We start from the raw sequence: 20,661 nt of genomic DNA, 5'->3' as shown, positions 1-20,661 counted from the left end.
CTCAGAGTTGAGCAGCAGGGTGAATGAAGGGAGATGAAACTAGAGAGGGAATAGAGGCCAGTTTATGAAAGGAATTCAGATTTTATTCTTTGGGCAGAAGGAAAACAACAAATATTAGGGACGTGAGAGTAGCAGATTTATTCTTCAGACAGCTAATACTTAGTGAGAGTGGCCTCTAGATCGATCAACAGTTAAGGCATTATGACAGGGGAAGAGAGGCCCAACTGAAACTGACAAGGTAAAGCTAAGACATATTGGAGATTAAATAGGATAAAGGCATAAATCACATGTTTCCATCAAGATAATATTTTTTTTTTAAGATTTATTTATTTGTACATACAAAACTGGGGTACAGGCCAGAAGCTCAGGGGCGGTGAGAGGCTTCACCAGAGACAGAGTGGGGAGCAGAATAGGCAGATCGACGAAGTACACTGCTGAGGGGAGCAGCGGGCGGGCCAGGAGAGGTCTGCCACGCCATGTGGTCTCCTCCGGGGCAGGCGGGATTTGAACTCATGCGGAAGTGGTTTTAGCTTCTCAGTGCAGTGCTTTAACCCGCTGCGCCACCAGGGAGGGCCAAGATAATATTTTAAACTACTAAACATGGAGGAATGGGTAGACCGTGATGTCATAAACACAGATCAATTCTGGAAGGTGAAGAATCAATTTGGGGAAGAAATGAATTTGCATTATATTGAGTGGTGATCATTAGCAGTAAACATGAGGAGAAATGGGTATCACATATTCAACATGGTAAGGAATTCAAAAGAAAGGTCTGGGTATGGAGCCACCAGGGTAAACATGGGCAAAGGGCTGGACAAGACCTCCAGGATCAGTTCAGTGAGTGGTGCTGAGAAGTGCCGGGGTGGAGGGGCTCCCGGGAAGAAGAGTAACATTGGTAGGACAAGTAGAGGAAGAGTCAGAGGGCTGAAATGTCTGAAAAACTGGGCGTTTTTAAAAGTGCATTCCTAACTCACAAGGTATTGAAATATTTTAAACACAGGAAGACTTCATTGATTTAGATATCATGTACAAGTTGAAAGACTGAAAATGAATAATCAAAATTATTGCTAGAATTATAAGTCAAACATTTTCATTTGTGTTCTAGCAAAGTAAAATACAATTTGAAAAATGTGTTAAATTTTCAGTAAACTTACAAAAGCTTTATGTTTAATATCTACAGGATGAGAGTACACCTGACTTTCACGTTCTTTAAAAAGAACAAGCAAACTTCATCTGAACACAAATGAATACAGGGCATATGTAATATACACATATATTTATTTTATCACATAAAATATAAGTCAGGGCTTTTATTTTACAACTAATTTCTAAAAGTTGATTTTTCTCTCCAGCTGCTAGAATGCTTCCTCCCTAATAAAAAACTGACTATTGTTTTATTTCTTTCATATTACTATACTGTATATAAAAATTAAGAGTTAAAAATCAAGTTTTGTTTACCTTAAGCTGTCCAATTTCTTTAAATTTATAAACTTCATATTCCCAGAGTGCTGCATTTTTCCCAAGAATTTTCTGACACTTGCTGACAGGAAAAAGATCCCAAGGAGAAAGAGAGTATAAATTAAAAAATGTAAGCATAACAGAATTAGTGATCATTTCCCCTGTGGTTAAGATTACACTCTCATCCCAAAATTTTGACAAATTTTTATCTCAAGTACTAATGAACATAAAGGTAATAACTACTAATATTTATTTGATTGTATACATGAGGCTGACAGAAGTCAGGACAATTAATACAAAATACTATAAAAAACACAGATGAATCCTTCCCAGATGACTATGATTTGGGGTTTCCCAATGATTTCCCTGTGTGGAGTTTCCTCACTTAAATTCAGATGTACACTACTGGTTTTGGTACCATTCCTTCCTTGAAGAAGTATCACACAAAAGTGCCAATATGAAACTACTTCTTACATGGGCTTAATAAGCGGACTACAAAATTACACTTCAGGAATTCAGACTTTGACCTAGGTATGTATGAAAGAAACCTTACTTAATTTACATAGCTAAGGAACAAGTTTACCCAGATCTCAGGGGCTGCAAACGGGCTTGAAGACCATCTTCCCAGATGTTCTGTTGGCCCGTAGATGGGCGCCTCACACTCTGGGGACCCCTGACACACACCCACACAATCACTACTAAACAACCATGTCTTTGGCCTCAGTATCCCCTGCAGTCCAGGAGCTTGATCACTTTTCTTTGATTGCCACCCTCTCGTTGGGAAGCCACTCAGCTTGAAATGTGAGCAGAGAATTGACTATCCTTATTCTGGTCTATCTTCTCAAGAACACTTGTCAAATCCTGGAAATCACAGGTCACAGGGTTTCCCTTGAGAGCTAAGCAAATTGCTGACTGTTCAGTCTAATAAAAACAATGTCTCCTCAGGAGCCCAACATGGGTAGGCTTACTGTCCATTATAAAAGAATTCCAAACCTGAGCTCTGAGGTGTCTCTCCTGTAATGCAGCCCACTGCCTGGGAAGGTCACTTGCCCCCTCTGTCCTACCTCATGCAAGGATTCCACCTACTAGTACCGCTGACCCAGCACCCATGAAACTGGTGGCTCACTTGTTATTAGCTTATAAGCAGGGTAAAATCTCAGGCTTCTCATGGTTCCTAACACCTCTGTCACTGAATAAGTGCAACATTTCTCCATTTGTCAAAATGAGACAGTAGAAGGATAAATAACATAGATTAATCCGTTCTGGGTTAAAACCATTAATATTCAAAAATTACCACCATTAGAAAGATGAAAGTATGTCTGTCCACTGAAGAAAGTAGCTTACTTTTATTGTTAAGATTGTTCAACTATATTTCTATTAAGAAGTAATTGCAATGATGTCATCATTACCGTGCTGCTATGTCATAGTCTCCTTTATCCACTAGGTGGTTTATATATGCCAAGCCAATATCCTAGAGAAAATGCAACGAAGAATTTGATAATTCATTGTAACAAGTGAAAAGCTGAGTCTCAATTTCTGAGTAAAGTTAGGGTCTATTAGCTGGAAACTGTTTATACATCTCCTTTTTATGTAATTATGTCATTTTATTCTTAAAGGTATTTAAATGTACTTCTGTTCCTACAGTCACAAACTTTAGAATTCACAATATTTTAAAAATAAACAATTTTGCTATTTTAAAAACACTGTACCTGCCTCCTTATGAGAATTTCTACAAAAGAAATCTCCAATATTGGAAATATGACTGAACAATCTCATCCTGTCATTGCATATAAAATTGTTGCCTGTGCGCTCATCTATAAAATGTAAGCTACCTGTCTCCTCTACCTCAAGTCTGATAAAAATGACAGACTATCATATTATAGGGAAATACTAAAGTGAAAATGAGCTCAGAAACATGTCATTCAGAAAACAGATGAATGTACAGATGAAGAAACCGAGGATTCAAATAAAGAGCTGGCTGGCTTGAGCCGTATTCCTGGTAATCAGTAAGTTTGGTTCTGAATGAACTTGTAGTTACCACTGGCCAGAGACATGCAGAGGCCTAATTTCCCACCTGTCTTTACCTCTCTAGCCTATTAACTTTGCAGGTGCCATCATCTCCTATCTTCATACCAAGAAGCACCCTAACTGATTTCCCCATTAGCTGCCTCCCTCGGGTCCTCCTCTCTCCATCAGAATAACTCTATTTCTAACCAACAAATCTGATGTAGCATAGGAAGTATAAACTTAACTTCCAAGATAGAACCAAGTTCCTGATTATACAGGGCCCTCTGGGCTCAGGCTCTGACTACCCTGCTAGGTACAAATCCTCAACTGCCCACACATAGAAGTGGATCAGGCGGCTTTGCTTCTCTGCACTGTCATATATAGTATTCTACTCCTGGAAGGACATTTGTTCCATTTCTAAACTTTGCATGAAAAAAAAAAAAATCTCTGGTTCTCTTTCCTTTTAGTTCTTGAATTACTTTGAGTACTTTTTAGGAATTATGTGGAATTTTGCAGAGAAATAGGGAAAGGTGGTAGAAGGAATTTGTGCAGAAAAGCAAATAGCCAAAAAAGATTAGAAGTTTTCCATTTTCATCTGTTAACCAGGGTGCTGGGCTAGAAGATCTCTATGTCCCTTTCCAACTCAGGGGGTAACATTTCTTTTCTGCTTTCCAGCTGCATACTTGCTGTCATAACGAACAAAGAAATGGGTTAAGTCATTACATTTTCCAGAGTCCAAAATGTAATAAAAACTATTTAAGGGCCTAGATTAATTACCATAACAAAATCAATTGAGCCTATTATTATGAAGATACCAAAGCAATGTAGCTTTATGAAATGATTCTTGGATAAATTGTGATATGACTTTTAACTATAATTTAAAGAAACTTCCTCATATCTAATTGGAAAGCTGTATTTAAAGTGCATTTCAAAAACCAGCTTAACAAATTACTTCAAACTTCTCCCTAGCAGGTGTTCAAGTCTCTTGTTTACAAGTAGAAACTTAATTCAACAAAATGAAATATTTTGCTTTCACTGGTTAGAAAAATAATTTCTCAAAAGAGGTAGAAAGAATCTGTTCTTTTCAAATTTCTTCCATTTTCATTACAACTCATTGAAAGGAAAGTTATGCCTCGAGTGATAAAATTATACACTTACCAGAATTTTATGTCTTTTAATGTTCTTCTGGCTAATTTCAGCTGCCATCAAAGCTTCCTATATTTATAATAGCATGATAAAAGGAGTCGAGAAACAGGGAGGGAGAGTGGAAAAGGATAGAAGAAAAAGTTATTGAGATTATAAAGACTATACTATTATGTCTAAAGACCCATTTTCCCATGGCCTTTGCTTCAAGCTCTGGAATTTTTAATGTTATGGTTGAATGGATATCATCGAATTCAAACACAAACAAAAACAGTCAACCAAAATGAAGACTTCTCTTATTTCCATTTGAATTCATTTTTACATTAGGATCGTGGAATCACTTTTCAGACACAAATCAAAATACAGCTAAACCTTTTAAGTTCAAATGATCAAAAACCATCTGTATTAACAAATGGGGTCCTTTTTCTTTATGAACTATAAAGTGCACTACATGCATATACTTACTTCTACCATTAAATTTTAAAAACCTATGATTTAATTTTTATTAAGCTCATAATTATTAGTAAACCACAAATGAAAAGAAATTACTTTTTTTAAGAATCTCATGGTTCTAAAACAATATGATAATTGGGATATGTACTTCATATCAATACCTGGACTAAAAATAGTTTGTAAATTAAAAACACCTCCCTCTCCAATCCTTTCAGATGGCCATGAACGTAAAAGGAAAAAAAAAAAAAAAAGTGGGCTATTTTTTCTGTTAACTTTTAGTTGATTAGTATTTAAGGCCATTCAGAGAACTACTCTAACTAAATCAGCACAATAATGTCTTTCCATCTAATGACTTCAAAATGTCTTCCTTAAAAAAAAAAAAAGTCATGATGGGACATTATCTCTGGCATTAATCTGTACTAGATTTACTGATGCAGAGAGCACAATTCTATCTGAATGGTAACTCAAACCATTGGCACAAATCAATGATTTCACTACAATATCCAGTCAGTTCTGAAATACTAACTTCACTTTAATTTTCTTGAAAAATACAAAATAAATATGCCATAAACTCAAAGAAAACTAATTCATCTTCCCATTTTCCATCAACTTCTCTCACATTTAAAAGTAAAGGCAAATCTTGTCAATTTTTTTCCTTTCTAATTTCTAAAAAGATGACTGAAGACTTATCATTCTCCTACACATTTTTAGCTTAGGACAGCTAAGTCATCTCTATGAAAGGTTCAGCATAAAAAACTTTTATCTCTCTATGTTAGACATGTCAATACTTTCAAGAAAGTCAACTCAAAATTACTTCATATTTCTTCTTTTCAAGGAGCCAGTCTATGTGGTCATCTTGGTCTCGTTCCTTAGCTACTACGACATCTCTTGGACTGACGATGTAAAAGAGTGATTCCCCTTCAGAGTACTCTACAAGTGAGAAAAGACAGATTAATTCTAGTGACTCAACAGTAGAAACCCTGGCAATTGATTTGGGGAAGTTGGTTAGGCTTCTCAACTGAAGAGTAAACAAAAAACTTGAAGCATGTATGTTTGACTCTACTTGAAGGTGAACAGGAGGGTAGAGAACAATGAATATATTTCAGAGCTTTTAAAATTATTTGTGTCGAATTACTTACAAAAAAAAAGTAGGAGAAGCAAAGGTCAAAGGAAACAAGAAAGGGAGGGATTACCAAAAAAACTTCAAAAAAGTTTAAAATTCATTGTTAAATGCATTAACATTCTGACCTCAGTGGAAAGACAGTATACAAAATTCTCCACATCTAGTGCATATTAGAATGCATCTACTGTATGTAAACTTTACTTATGGCTATGTATTGCACTGTTCTATTTTTACAGAACAATTACACCCCATAGTCAACAATGACTGTTTCCCCCTCAAGGTCAAGGTCATCTAAAGCATAAATGACAGATGCCCCAGGCCCTGGGGACATAATCTATCATTTCAGCATGTTGTGCACAGTGCCAATTGTGAGGGTTTCCTGTGGAATTCAATTATAAAACCTGTTCTGAAGGGTTTCAAAGTGTGCAGCAGAGTTTGCTCTAAGCAAAATAACTAGATTGGACATTTTCAGTTGCGAATCACATTTGCTTTTTGCCAAGTCCAGAAGGTACTCTTACATTTTTCAACTGATTAAGGGCTTCTTATAAAAAAGCTGAAATATGTACAGAACATTTCTTCATTTCCTCTGGCCCATGTAAGAAGTGGAAATACTCTCAAAAAATGGCAGTTGTTTTTTAAGCATGAAAGAATTTCTATGAAGCTTGGCTGCCCTATGTTCATCAGTACATTTACAAGGGTAAGTGATACTCAGACACAACTGACCCGGGTATGACTAAGTAACAACACTGGTTCTCCTTTTACTACTGGGTGATAATTAAGCGTATTCATTCATTTACTCAACAGATATTCAGCAAACATCCCAGTATTTCCCAAGGACCTTTCCAGGCTCTTAACATTCAGTCACCACCAAAAGACAACTTCTCTTCCATCCCAGAATGCACCTCAGGAAAATAAATTTGGGAGTGATATGGCAACCACAGCCCTGCACAGGTTGATGTGAATGTCAACTGTCATGTTAAGCAAGACAACAGACAAAATATAACACAAATATCACAGAACCTACTCACCTTAGTCCTGGGCCCCATCTCTACCCTCCTGTAAGCAATTCTGCAATATTTCTGAGCCCTCATTTTCAATGGAAGAGGCCTGATTAGATTTTCTCTAAGATCCTTTCAGTACCTCAACTTAAATTCCCAGTTGTGCTAATCAAGTGGAAGGGGATAAAACATAAATGTAAGAAAGAGCATGGGTCAGTTCCTCACTCTCTCTCACCTAAGTGATAGTCTCTACACTCATTTTCCTGAAAGCCTCTAACTGTCAGGGCATCAGAAGAGATCTCTTCACAAGTCTCAGGAAGTGGCTGGATTATATCCAGTCTAGGTCTGGCACAGTATTCTCTTTCCTGGTGGGGAAAAAAAAAGGGAAAAGGATCATGTTAATTACATTTCTGTAAATCATACAAATTAATTCCACTTAGCAATAGTACAATGGCTTGGTTTTATAACTTCAGCAGATGTAAAGCCCTCCCAACCACCTGTTTTGGGTATTCTCATGACACCATTTTACTTGTTCTTCTGCATGAAGCAAACAGGACAGGTACAATGTGTCCTTTCAGCAGTCCACCACTGCAGCCCATTCAACTCCATAGGCTTATTCAACTTGCTATACCTTTTCCTCACAGCAGTGAGGAAGAGTAAAATAATATGACTAACTGCTCCACTATCTCATCCACTGTCACTACTGGTAAATTTACTGGTGATGCTGAAAAGACACATATAAATAATAAAAAAAAATTCTATCTAAAGCAGAACTTGCAAAAGTGACAGAATATTTTCTATCTGCCCAATGTGACAGACACGAGCCACGGGTCACTACTGAACACCGGATTGTGACTGAGAACTTAAGTTTTAACTTTATTTCATTTGAATTAATTTAAACTGAAATAGCCACACGGAAATAGTGGTTAGTTACTATGGCTTTGTGACTATACTACCTATATCAAAACAAAGAGTATTTATCAAGCATCTCTGAACAGTTCTAACTCAGTTGGTGACAGTACACAGATTAAACTCATTTCATTCTTAAATTAACCCTTAGTAAGTAACGTTGGTCCTAATTTTATAGATTATGGAATTGTGGTCAAAATTAAATAAGTAACTGATGAGGCTAGTACTGTGGAAAAGCCAGAACTTATGGCAAACCTTGGATTTGAATTTTTTTAAGGTTTATTTATTTATGTATGCAGAACTGGGGTAAAGCCAGAAGTAAAGGGGTGGTGAAAGGATTTACCAGAGACAGAGTGGGGAGCAGAACAGGCCAAGGCACACTGCTGAGGGGAGCAGCGGGCAGGTCAGGAGAGGTCTGCCATGCCATGTGGGTCACCTCTGGGGCAGGTGCGGATCGAACTCATGTGGAAGTGGCTCCAGCTTCTTAGTGCTGTGCTTTAACCTACTGCGCCACCAGGAGGGCCAGGATTTGAAATTTTTAAGGTTTCATGCCTTTTGACCATTTAGTCCACAGCATAAAATACACTTGAATATTTTTCAAAGTGGTAAGACTTGCAGCGATGTAACAATGGCACAGAGGACACAGATAAAAGGAACAAAATGGAAAAAGTCCAGAATTATCCTCAACTCTCCAAGTTTCTGAAATCAAACAGTAAGCTTTGAAGATATCTTTGATCAATTTTGTTAGATTACTTGAGGAACAATTAATTACATTACCTTTGTAACTCACAGAACCATGCCAAAAATTAAATAACAATTACAAAAGATGAACTGATAGAGATAAAAACCCCAATGAGTTTACAGCAGAATTTATCATGTTTGTGAAGAAATGAGGCTATTTCAATTCTGAAATTAAAAAAAAAAAAATGAAGGGGAAAAGTGAGCTTTGAATAAAAAAAAAACTGCTGTCATGATGACAAAAAATATCAGAATCAGAATAAGAAATACAGAAAAGATTGACTCCAATATTAATAAAAAACCACCCTGCTAGACTATGTAAATAACTCTTTTATATGTGCCCTGGACAGTGGGATTCATCTCAGTACTTTTAAACCCTTGTTCACTGGTCAAGCAGCCCTGCTTATGTGTGAACTCCTAAAAGCAAGAATTTGGTCTTGTTTTCTTATCCCAATGCTTACTATACTTCTTGACACACGTGTGTTTTAGTAATGAATGAAAGAAAAACAATGCATGAAGGGAAGAGCTTACTATGCAGCCCTATGGAGAGAGAACCTAGTAATGTCCACACATCAGAACAATAAAGATACCATGTAACTATGACAGCAACTGTGTGGAAACATGCACACATGTAAAAAGTACAGTAGAGAAATTATTCTGGGAGATAATATTAAAAGTGATATAAAACAAGTTTTGTTTAATGCTGTAGTTAAACTATGTTTTTTGACAGGTAAACAAAACATAAATGTGGTTACCACCAAGCCTGCTTCTTAGTTCTCTTGTTTTAATTTTATCAGTTCATTTCATGTTTAAGGAGGTAAGATCCTTGGTGTTATATAAAATAATTCCCTAAATTCGCTGATACACATTTTTAAGTTATCTCGGAGACCCTCACCTCTCCCTCCAGAGACCTTCCATTTTCTAATTTGCTCTCTGAGGCTGGCCTTTCTTGGTTGTGACTCCTTGCCAATACTCTCTCTTTTATTAACAAATGTTCCCTTTCTCTCTTTTCTTCTTTCTTTTGGTCAATTGTTTATTAGGTTTTCACTTTTTCATTTTTACTGCTTCTTTCCTTATGTCTTTCAATCACAGTCTCAATCCTCCCCATATTTCTCATCATAAGGCACTGTATTTACTCCCTCAGGAGCCACTGCTTTTATTTTCAAAAAATAAATAAATAAATAAATAAAATAATAACAAACTGATGTCCTGCAACAGGGCTAGAAGCCAGCCCTATTGATTTTAGTAGGTTTGAGTGTTCACTTAAGTCCTCAGCATCCCATTGCCTAGCAACATGGGCACCCAGCGCTTCAGGTTACTATAGTGATGGCTTCCTAATGCAAGTGCTCACTCAGAGAAATGCTCTGGAGCACCTACCACTTCAAAACTGGGGCTTCTAGGGTTTTTCTCCCCACTTTATTCCTTGCCATTAGAAAAGAAAAAAGAAAGCGGTGGATATAGACAAAGAGAGCCTACTTACAGGAAAGAGCTAGACAATCAATTGCAATTTCTTTTATATACAGCATCCATCAGAAAATCCTTTACAATAAATGCCCCTGTTTATGCCTTGAACCACCCCTATCTACTTCTTGGCAGGACCCGGGGCTCTGACAATAAAGACAAGCTGGGGATGGGGCCGACCTAGGATTCAAGGGAGTGTGCACGCCCCTCCACTGGACCGTACATACAGGCTTCATTCCACACTCCCATGTTAGAAAATTTAGATTCTCCGCAGTTTCACATTAGCCACACATTTCATACCATCTTTGCTGATGGTAACTGAGACCTAGCAACAATCTATTTCAAAGCAATAATCAAGCTTCTCAGAATCACTGGGCCATTGGGAAGTAAACAAATATGTCTGGACCACAGGAAATAATGAACTGCCCTTTCCGTAATTCCCTCTGACCAAAGGGACCCCTGTTGTTGCAGCAGATCAACTTCACTGCTGTCATTTCTGCTAATGCACAGTGTCAGCTTAGTTTCTTCGCCTTTCAGCAAGAGGAATCCTTCACTCCTTTTGACTAAAATACCAAGAGAGATAGCAAAAAAGAAAAAAAAAAAAGACTCTCCTTTGCTCAGGGAAAGGAACAAAGGCAGGCAATGAGTGGAGCTTCTGAAAGGTAAATACTAACGTTAGGTCTACAGGGTAATCTCTGCCGACCTTATTTTATAGGTCAGGAAGTTCTGCTTAGACTGCAGCAGAATCTTTTCATGGGCAAGCTGATCCGGGTTTAATGCTAAAGTGAACCCACACATCCCTTTGTATTCCAGGGTGGAAAAAAAAATTACCGTTTTTTCAGAAACTTCCTTTACGTAGGAGAGTACCACGAGTTGATCACAGAGTGGTGCAAGTCCACTGATGTAGAATTCAGTTTCAAACTGAGACACTGCAAAGAAAAGGGACAGAATATTCACCACTCACAGGAGCAAAAAGCTGCACTCCAAGGGAAGGACACATCCATAGTAAAGGCGAGGTGACTCACTTTAGAAGTCCAACATAAAGAGTGTTAGGATAAACATATTTTCTTGACAATCATCAGTACAGAAGCTGAACTGATGGGTTATATGGGACTTTACATCTGTAAATTGCTATCAAAATCAAATAGCAAATGTACAATAGCAGCACAAGTGTGACAATGTGGCCAGCCAGCTTCATAATGACACAGTTAAGTTCCATGAAGATACTCTGAAGTCCATAAAAACCTAAGCTAAACTACTAACAAATTTTTTTTTTTTGAATGACAGGCTTTAAGTTTTTCATAATTAGTGTAGGCCACTGGTATAAACGTCATCAGAAATGCTCTTTGGATTCATGAAACACTATTATTATTCCTTTTAACATTTATTAAACATTTTATTTAAAGTCATTTTTGAAAAGATGTGTACAAATTACAAAATGATTAAACACCGTGATCTGTAAAGTGAAAAGGTCAAAGTAGATAAAGACATTTTCTTTCTTTTGAATGTTAGTGCTTAAAATTTAGAAGAAATATCACATCACTTAAGAAATTTAATCTACTTACAAAGAAGGATTTAATTACAATGGGCCTCAAAGATCTGACAGAAAGTCCAGTGGGGAAAGCAGCATAAAATTGCTACCAGCTGCTATAAAAATAGTGGTTACCAGAGGAAAGGGAGCAGGAATGTGGGTAATTGGTTACAAGGGGTCAACTATACGGTGAAGGACAAAGTTAGAGTTGTAGTAGTAAGCATGATGTAGTATATAGAGATGCTGTTTTACCTAAAACCCAAATAATGTTATAAACCAATGTTACTATAATAATAATAGATTGTTTTAAACAATCTCAGCTTTGGAATGGATTCTTACAAAGGGAAGCTAACTAATACAGTAAGTTTTCTTTTTTTAAAAAAAGATTTATGATACAGGAACTGGGGTACAGAATAGAAGTGCAGCAGGAAAGAGGATTCACCACAGAGAGAGTAGAGAAAAGAACAGGCAGACATATTGAAATATACTGCTGAGGGGAGGAACAGGTAAGACAGGAGAGGTCTGCTGTGCCCTGTGGGTCAGCTCTCTGGCCAGGGATCTAACTGGTGCTGTGATGGTTAGCCTGATAGTGCTGTGTCTTTATCTCCTGCACCACCACAGAGGCCCCTCATTTGAAAGTTTTCTAAGAGTTTCTTGATTGAGACCTTCCCTACAATTCTTTGGTATTAGCTTCCTGAGTTAACTTCTATGATGAAATTACCATCTTTCCAAAGTAGGGGAAGGCAATGTAGCATATCAAAAACATTAAAGAAGTGTAGTTAGGCACTAATACCAAAACCAAAGACAACACACGAAAAGAAAACTACAGGCCAATTTCCCTAATGAACACTGACTCAAGAATCCTCAACAAAATCTTTGCCAACAGAATCCAACAATGTACCAAAGCAATAACACACCACCTATCAAGTTGGATTCATCCCGGAGGCACAAGGATGGTTCAATATACTAGAATCGATAAATGACATCCAACACATCAACAAAAAGAAAAATAAAAAACATATGAGTATATTAATAGATGCTGTGAAAGCTTTTGACAAAATCCAACATCCATTTATGATGAAAGCTCTTGAAATTCTAGGGATAGAAGGAACATGCCTTAACATCTTAAAACATATACAACAAACCTACAGCCAATATTGCTCTCAACAATGAAAAGGTTAAAAAGCCTTTCCTTTAAGATCAGGAACAAGACAAGGGTGCCCACTCTCACCGGGAACAAGACAAGGATGCCCACTCTCACCGCTTCTCACCACTCCTCTTCAATATAATACTGGAAGTCCTTGCCAGAGCAATAAGACAAGAGAAAGCCATAAAATGAGCTCAAGTAGGGAAAGAAGTAGAAAGAAGTAAAACTAGCACTATTTGCAGATGATATAATATATACAGAGAACCCTAAAAACTCCAAAGAAGAACTACTCAAAATCATTTACAAGTTCAGCAAAGTAGCAGAATACAAAATCAACTCACGAAAATCAGTAGCTTTCCTATGTACAATCAATCTAAAGAAGAAATCAAGAGAACCAACCCTTTTAAAATTAAAACAGGCCCTCCCTTGTGGTGCAACAGGGTTAAGTGTGGCACTGCAAGCAAGCCACAGCCCCTTCAGTGGGAGTTGGCTCCCTGACCTTGAAGGTGATCCACATGGCGAAGCAGACCTCTCCTACCTTGCCCGCTGCTCCCCTCAGCAATGTACTTCATCAATCTGCCTGCTCTGCTCCTCACTCTGTCTCTGGTTAATTATCTCACTGCCACTGCACCTCTGGCCTATACCCCACCTCTGTATGCATAAATAAATAAATCTTTTTTAAAAAGTAAAATTGAAACAAAGAAAATCAAATACTTGAGAATAAACCTAGTAAAAGAGGTAAAGGACCTACACAAAGAAAATTGTAAAACACTATATAAGAAATAGAAGACAAAGAAATGGAAAAATATACCCTGCTCATGCATTGGAAGAATTAACATTATTAAACTAGCCATCCTACCAAAAGCAATTTACAGATTCAACCCTATTCCAATAAAAATCTCAATGATATTCTTCAAAGAAATAAAACAAATACTGATGAAATTCACATGGAACCACAGAAAACCAAGAATAGCCAAAGTCTACTAATGAAAACAAAGGAGAAAACAAACTACACAAAGCCATAATAATTAAGAGTTTGGGACTGGAACAAAAACTGAAACACAGACCAATGGAACTGAATAGAAAGCCCAGAAATAAAGCCACCCATATATGGAGAATTAATTTTTGACAAAGGAGCAAGGAATATGCAATGGAACAAGGACAATTTGTTTAACAAATGGTACGGAGAAAACTGGACCAACATAAGCAAATGAATGAAACTAGACCACTACCTCACAGTATGAATGAATATCAACTAAAAATGGATAAAAGATTTGGGCATAAGACTTGAAAACATAAAATATATAGAAGAAAATATAGGTAAAACACTATAAGACATACAGTTCAATAACATCTTTAAAGACTCATCACCCAAAGCAAAGAAAATGAAGAAAAAGATAAACACATGGGACTACATACATCAAACTGAAAAGCTTCTGCACAGCAAAAGAGACAACAGACAGCCTACTGACTAGGAAAAACAATCTCTGCATTCCATACAATGGGTAAGGGACTAATCACAAAGATATACAAAGAACTCACACAAATCAACAAAAACAAAGCAAATAATCCAGTCAAGAAATGAGCAGCAGAAGATCATAAAATACACTTCTCCAAAGAACATCAAATGGCTAACAGGCATATGAAAAAATGTTCAACATCCTTCATAAACAAGGAAATGCAAATCAAGCCACAATGAGATACCACCTCATACCAATAAAAAGGGCACATATCAAAAATCTAATAACAATAAATGTTGGCAAGGATGTGCTGAAAAAGGAACTCTCCTACATTGCTGGTGTGAGTGCAAACTGGCACAACCACTATGAAAAGCTGTATGGAGATTCCGCACACTACTAAAACTAGAGCTACCATATGGCCCAGCAATTCCCCTCCTAGGGATGTTTCCAAAGGACACAAAAACATTAATTCAAAATGATACAGATTCCCCCATGTTTATTGCAATAATCATTACTTACAATAGGAAAAACCTGGTAACAACCCAATTATTTACAATAGGAAAAACCTGGTAACAACCCACATGCCCAAAATTAAATGATCGGATCAAGAAGATGTGATATATATATATATACACACAATGGAATACTACTCAGCAATCAAAAAAGATAAATTTGGGGCCCTCCCCGCTGGTGCAGCAGGTTAAAACACAGCACTAAGAAGATATAACCACGTCAGCATGAGCTCAATCCCAACCCTTGAGGAGACCCACACAGTGCAGCAGACCTCTCCTGACCTGCCCACTGCTCGCCTCAGCAGTGTACTTCATCAGTCATCCTGTTCTGCTCCTTGCTCGGACTCTGGTGAATCCTCTCACCACTGCCGCACCTCTGGCCTATACCCCAGCTCTGTATGCATAAATAAATAAATAAATCTTAAAAAAAAAAGATAAATTCATGCCATTCACAGCAACATGGCTGGAACTAGAAGGGATCATGCTCAGTGAAATCAGAAAGTAAAAGAAAAATACCAAAGGGTTTCTCTTATAGGAGGGATATAAGAGAACCAAATAAGACATAGGGAAAAAAACTATAGTGTTATTACATTATAAAACACAACACAACAAAACAAAAAGAGACAATTATAAACCAGAGATATCTTACAGGCGAGGAGGAGGGAGAGGGATAGGAAGGAGGAAAAGAGGAATATGGGGGCTGTGGTAATGATACATGGGCGAATTGGAGGGGGGAGGGAAGTAAAGATGGTTTTAAAATGAACAACAATGTAAATAGATATAAATTCAAATTTAATCTAAAAAAAGAATGTGTAGTTAGGAAATCTGGGATATAACTTCCACTAAATTGAACTTGTATAAATCATTTTAATTTCTGTGGGTATAACTTTTCCCATCTATAAAATAATAGCACAGTAGAAATAAAATCCATAACATCAAGGAAATAAACTACAAATTGTTTTTCCTTCTTTCTCTTCTATTTCCCAAGCACCACTTACTGTTCCTTATGTAACTGCACTATCCAGTTTTTATACCAAAATGGAACTGAGGATGACCCAAAAATTACTAAATAGTAACATAACGTCAAAAGGCTATTTCTTATGTTCTGCTCTTGATCAGATCAAATTGCGGTTAGAGTGCCCTGGAAAGAGCCAGAGTAGAATAGAACTCCAAAGGCAGATCCTCCGTCTTTCCCCCTCAACCTCTGTGGGGTTGAGCTGAGTGTTTTTATCCAGACTCTCACAGTTCTGCAGAGAACCACCTCTACCACAACCACCAAGCAGAGGAGCACAGGCAGGCTCTAGAGCTTCTGGAGAAGCTGTAGTTTCTGTGTATTTGTGAGAGATAGTGTGGAAGGCTAGAAGAAGTGGGGAGGGCTGGAATGTACCTGTGATTGAGGAGTTTTGGGAAACAGAGCCCATAACCAAAGTGTCGACAATTTCAAATTTTAGAATACATAAAATGAATATTAGCAAGAAGATTTGGTTGTTATCACTTCTGAGTTTGCTCAGATAGGAGGAAGGGGAAATTTTTTAAAGCATGAAACAATAAGGAAAAATAAGATTAGCACTTAAGTGATGAATACTGAAGACAGACCTATGAGTCAATCTACAAATAAGAATCCCTAAACTACGGCACATACCTGATGACTGTTATAAAATGAACAAACTATATTTGTTACTTCAGGTTCTTTTGATTTCTTAACATTACTGACTATGGAGCAAATTCATTGCTGCCACTTCCAGTAACAAATATTTAACTCTCCAGTGCTGAGTGGGAATGATTGCTATTGAGGAGAAATGGATAGAGGAACAGACATAAAATAAAGCAAGCACAGTAAAATCCTAATTGCCAAATCTTGGAGGTAAGAATGGGGGTGGCTCACATTGCTGAAAAGACAATTCTTCATGTTCTTGTATGCTCAAACATTTTCATAGAAAATGTCAGGAAAAATATTTAAGCAGAAGAATAGTTTATAGCTTAAAAAACTAGCCTTGAAAATTGACTATAAAAATGAAACATCCGGAAAGGGAGAGAATAATGTAAGGAAGGGGTGAGAACAAAAAGGGAAGTGAGCACAATGAACTATGGCAATGGACTGTGGGTAAATTGGTGATGTTTGTACTGTACTAGCAATACCTGAGGAGTGGGAATCCTATACTCCAAAATACCAACAGTAATGTAAGCCAATGTTACTTCAATTGAAAAAAATAGATTGGAGAGAATCAAACTGAATTATAACAGAATAGACAACCACCGAGATCCTTAAAACCACTGCCAACATCAGTGTTATCCTGGTTCAGTCTGCAACACACCAGGAGGTGAAATGGACCACGAGAACACCATCTAACTGCTGGGAGCGGTGTGGCTGGGTCATTGTGATAACACAGAGAGAGACTCTTAGATCTAAAAAGACAATTATCTCATAGCTCTTCTCTTCCCACACACAGATCTTCAGTTTCCAAGTCACTTTTTTCCTCAATCAATCAAGCAGTTGAAAATAGAGCAACAGCTAAATTCTAAGATCTATAGTACAGGAGCAACTGATGATACTGACACCACTACAAATGAAAAAGATCTCCCCTCTTTCTTCATTTCTTCCTGTCTTTTTACAGCTTCCCACATAGTTATTCTCTTATTTTCTTTTTTTATCTTAGCAAGCCTCCATATGAAATCAAGACTAGAAAGCCAATCATTAATTTCTTGCATGTAATTCATCTGCCCTTGACAGAGATTCAGCAACTATTACATGAAGATTGGATTCATTCCCCGATAGCATAACATCAGTGCTTCGACAACCATTCCATAAAGATCATAAAAAGATTGGTGAAAAATCCAGAGGGATAAGGGAATCTTGTGAGAACACAAGAGAACCAGGTTAAGTTAAAAGAAGTACAGTAGGCATAGATCAAAATTTACATTTAATAGTGTAATTTGGAAGAGGAAGCAACACCCAAAAGCCTTCTGTATAGAGAATGTCTTCAGGGTTGGTGTTTGGCCAGAAAACTTAATCTTTATTCTCATTAACTTTCATTTACAGAATCAATTTATATTCCGTGGAGAGAAATGACTTTTGAGCTATCTGAAGGTTGGGCTATAATGACAAATTCTAAACTTCTGGCTTGTATCTAAAGCCACAGATATTTCTTTAATTTCAATGCCATTTTCACTTCATTTACTAAAGAACAGTGGTTCACACTGTTCAGGGCTAAAGCAAATTGTAATCCAGACCTCCTAATATTTCTCTTTTCCTTTATCCTAGTCAAGGACTCTTATCTAAACCACTTTGCCTCCTGCTGTGGAAATGGTTTATATTCTTAAAGGTTTGCTCTCAAGAGGGGAAAAAGTGGTACTTAACCACTAGCCATAGTAGTAAAATGTCAGTAATGTGATATTGTTAGTACCCACACATGGTCTATTTCACATAAATTGTAGCATAGATGAGCTACACTTTAATAATGTGATCTCAGGGCCCTTGGGCCACTGCCAGGTCAGCTATTAGAGTGAGAGAGCTGGGACGGAAGTCTGTGTGGTGATAACACACCATGCAATGAATGAGTGCCTCGTATGTGCTAAGTGCCATGCCATAGATGCATGTATGTCAAGACAAAGTCTTATAACCACTGGGAAGGCAGGTATGATCATTTCCACTTTACAAGTGGGAAAAGAGGCAACTTCATCAAGATCATATAGGAAATCACAAACTGCCTTGCTTCCCGGCACGTGAAATCTGGTGGTTCTACAAGATAGAATCTATCCATTTGGTACATGTTATGTACATACTTATGAATTTAGTTATTCTTCTAGGGCAAAAGTTTATGACAGCCCTAACACTAACTTCAGACTTCAAGTACAACATATTCCATATCTAAGTGTCATCACTAAATTAGTCAACTTGGTTAATATGTTTTTCCCATTTGTAGAAATATTGCCCTGTGCAAATGATATTTTTCAGTTTCATCTGTTAAAACAACTCACTTATGTTTCATTCCACCATTCAAACAGGTAAATGACTTTTCAGCTGACTTATAATATGCCTCCCAAAACTCTTTCCTATAGCTTTGTCTCCTATTCCTCACTTCTAAATAATGCAAAAATTACTCAGTTTTAAATAATTGATCTTCTTGACAAAAGTCCATCAATAGTCATTCTTTCTGGCTGAATAACTTTTGCACTAAGTTGCAAAAGCACTTGTGCATCATCCTTGCCTTACTTCTCCCAAATAGATGTTTTCCAGCATCATCAATTCATTCCACATTGTTATTTAGTACATGCCAGGCACATGACAGAAACACTGAGCAACAAGAGACCTAGTGTAACCTCAAAGGAGGTTACAGGTTTGGGAAAGATGGGGAAATGTGCTGAGTCATCACACAATTGCTGCAACTGAAACAACTACTTGCAAGGAGAGTTTTATACATGTCTGCAGAGGGAGGACTGGCCTACTTTGGGAGATGCACTGGATTTCTCAGGAAAGTAACAGCAAATTTAAATATAATTGTCAATAGAGTGTAAAGAGGTGAGAAGAGTATTCTGGAGAGAGATAAAGCAGCAACAAGGTTAGGTGAAAGAAGGCCAGTGTGACTGCAGTATAGAGACCATGTTGAAACTGGACATGAGAGAGGAAGTGAAGGTGAACACATTCTCCTAAGGTCATGTGGAAGTCTCATCTTTACCCTGAGGAAGGGAAGAGGGGTGGCAGCATGACCTAGTTTATATTCTTACTGGAGTGAGGAGACAAGTTTACAATAATTCACACTGGAAAGAAAGAAATCAGGAGATTACTGCAGTCACCTAGATCCAAGATTTTAACAGTGTGGACCAGACTGGTAATGATGAAAATTATTATTTAGAAAGTACAAGCTGACAGAACCACATGTTGTTATCATATTATGAGCTGCACATGTATTAACTCTTCACATTCTCATAAACAACTTTTAGAGACAATTATTCATTTCCACTTTTCATGGATGAGAGTACTAGGCACATAGAAATTTGTACAAAGTCCAGTTAGGAAACAACAGGACCAGCACCCAAATCCATTGTTGTTTGATTTGAATACCAACTACAAAATCACTGTTTGAATATCAGAAATGTACTTGGAAAAAAGGGTCATTACAATAGTTTGAAAACTTAAAACAACAACAAAGTTTCTTGATCTATTTTATCAAGTTCAGAGTGCTGAGTATTGAAGAACATGTCCTTTAATAAAATGGCTCCTCTTTTGAAAACATATCTCTCTCTCTTTCAGATTTATTTATCTACCTATTGGATTTATTTATTTATCTATGCATACAAGAACTGTAGTATAAGCCAGAGGTGTAGGAGGTAAGAGGATTCACCAGAAATAAAGTGGGAGCAGAGCAGGCGGTTTTACTAAAACACACTGCTGAGTGTCGAGGGGAGCAGTGGGTGAGACAGGAGACGTCTGTTCTGCCATAAAGTTTAGCTCCCTGGCTAGGGACCGAACTCAGGCCATGGAGGTGTGACAGATCTGAGACTTAGCTTCTAGGCCACCAGGGAAGCCAGAAGGCATACCTATTTCAACGTAGCGACTTGGCAAGTCCCTCATCTCACTGGCATGCCGTTCCTTCACCGAGCAAATCTAGGAAAAAAGTTCATAGGTTTACAGGTCATTTTATTCATTCATTGGAAAAGTATAACATTTCCTTGAAAACATGATCTTTTCATCAAATTAGCCATGTACTACTGATAATGGAG

At 37.4% G+C, this 20,661-nt stretch overlaps 1 protein-coding gene across 1 annotated transcript in view; it reads right to left on the bottom strand.

The window, feature by feature from the left end:
- Positions 1-20,661, bottom strand: part of VPS41 (vacuolar protein sorting 41 homolog (S. cerevisiae)) — a 186,294-nt gene that overhangs the window by 45,525 nt on the left and 120,108 nt on the right. Inside the window, exons 10-16 of the mRNA XM_012720747.1 lie at positions 20,479-20,545; positions 11,122-11,219; positions 7,418-7,547; positions 5,876-5,991; positions 4,624-4,680; positions 2,868-2,929; positions 1,459-1,540 (exon numbers count right to left, since the gene is read on the bottom strand). Coding sequence (XP_012576201.1) covers positions 1,459-1,540; positions 2,868-2,929; positions 4,624-4,680; positions 5,876-5,991; positions 7,418-7,547; positions 11,122-11,219; positions 20,479-20,545 — 612 coding nt within the window. The remainder of the gene's footprint in view (positions 1-1,458; positions 1,541-2,867; positions 2,930-4,623; positions 4,681-5,875; positions 5,992-7,417; positions 7,548-11,121; positions 11,220-20,478; positions 20,546-20,661) is intronic.

The sequence above is a fragment of the Condylura cristata genome, unplaced genomic scaffold (genome assembly GCF_000260355.1).
Source record: "Condylura cristata isolate star-nosed mole 26May11 unplaced genomic scaffold, ConCri1.0 scaffold00005, whole genome shotgun sequence".
In the NCBI taxonomy this organism is placed as follows: domain Eukaryota; kingdom Metazoa; phylum Chordata; class Mammalia; order Eulipotyphla; family Talpidae; genus Condylura; species Condylura cristata.
The sequence above is the reverse complement of the archived record's forward strand: the minus strand, read 5'-3'. Positions and strand labels throughout refer to the sequence as shown.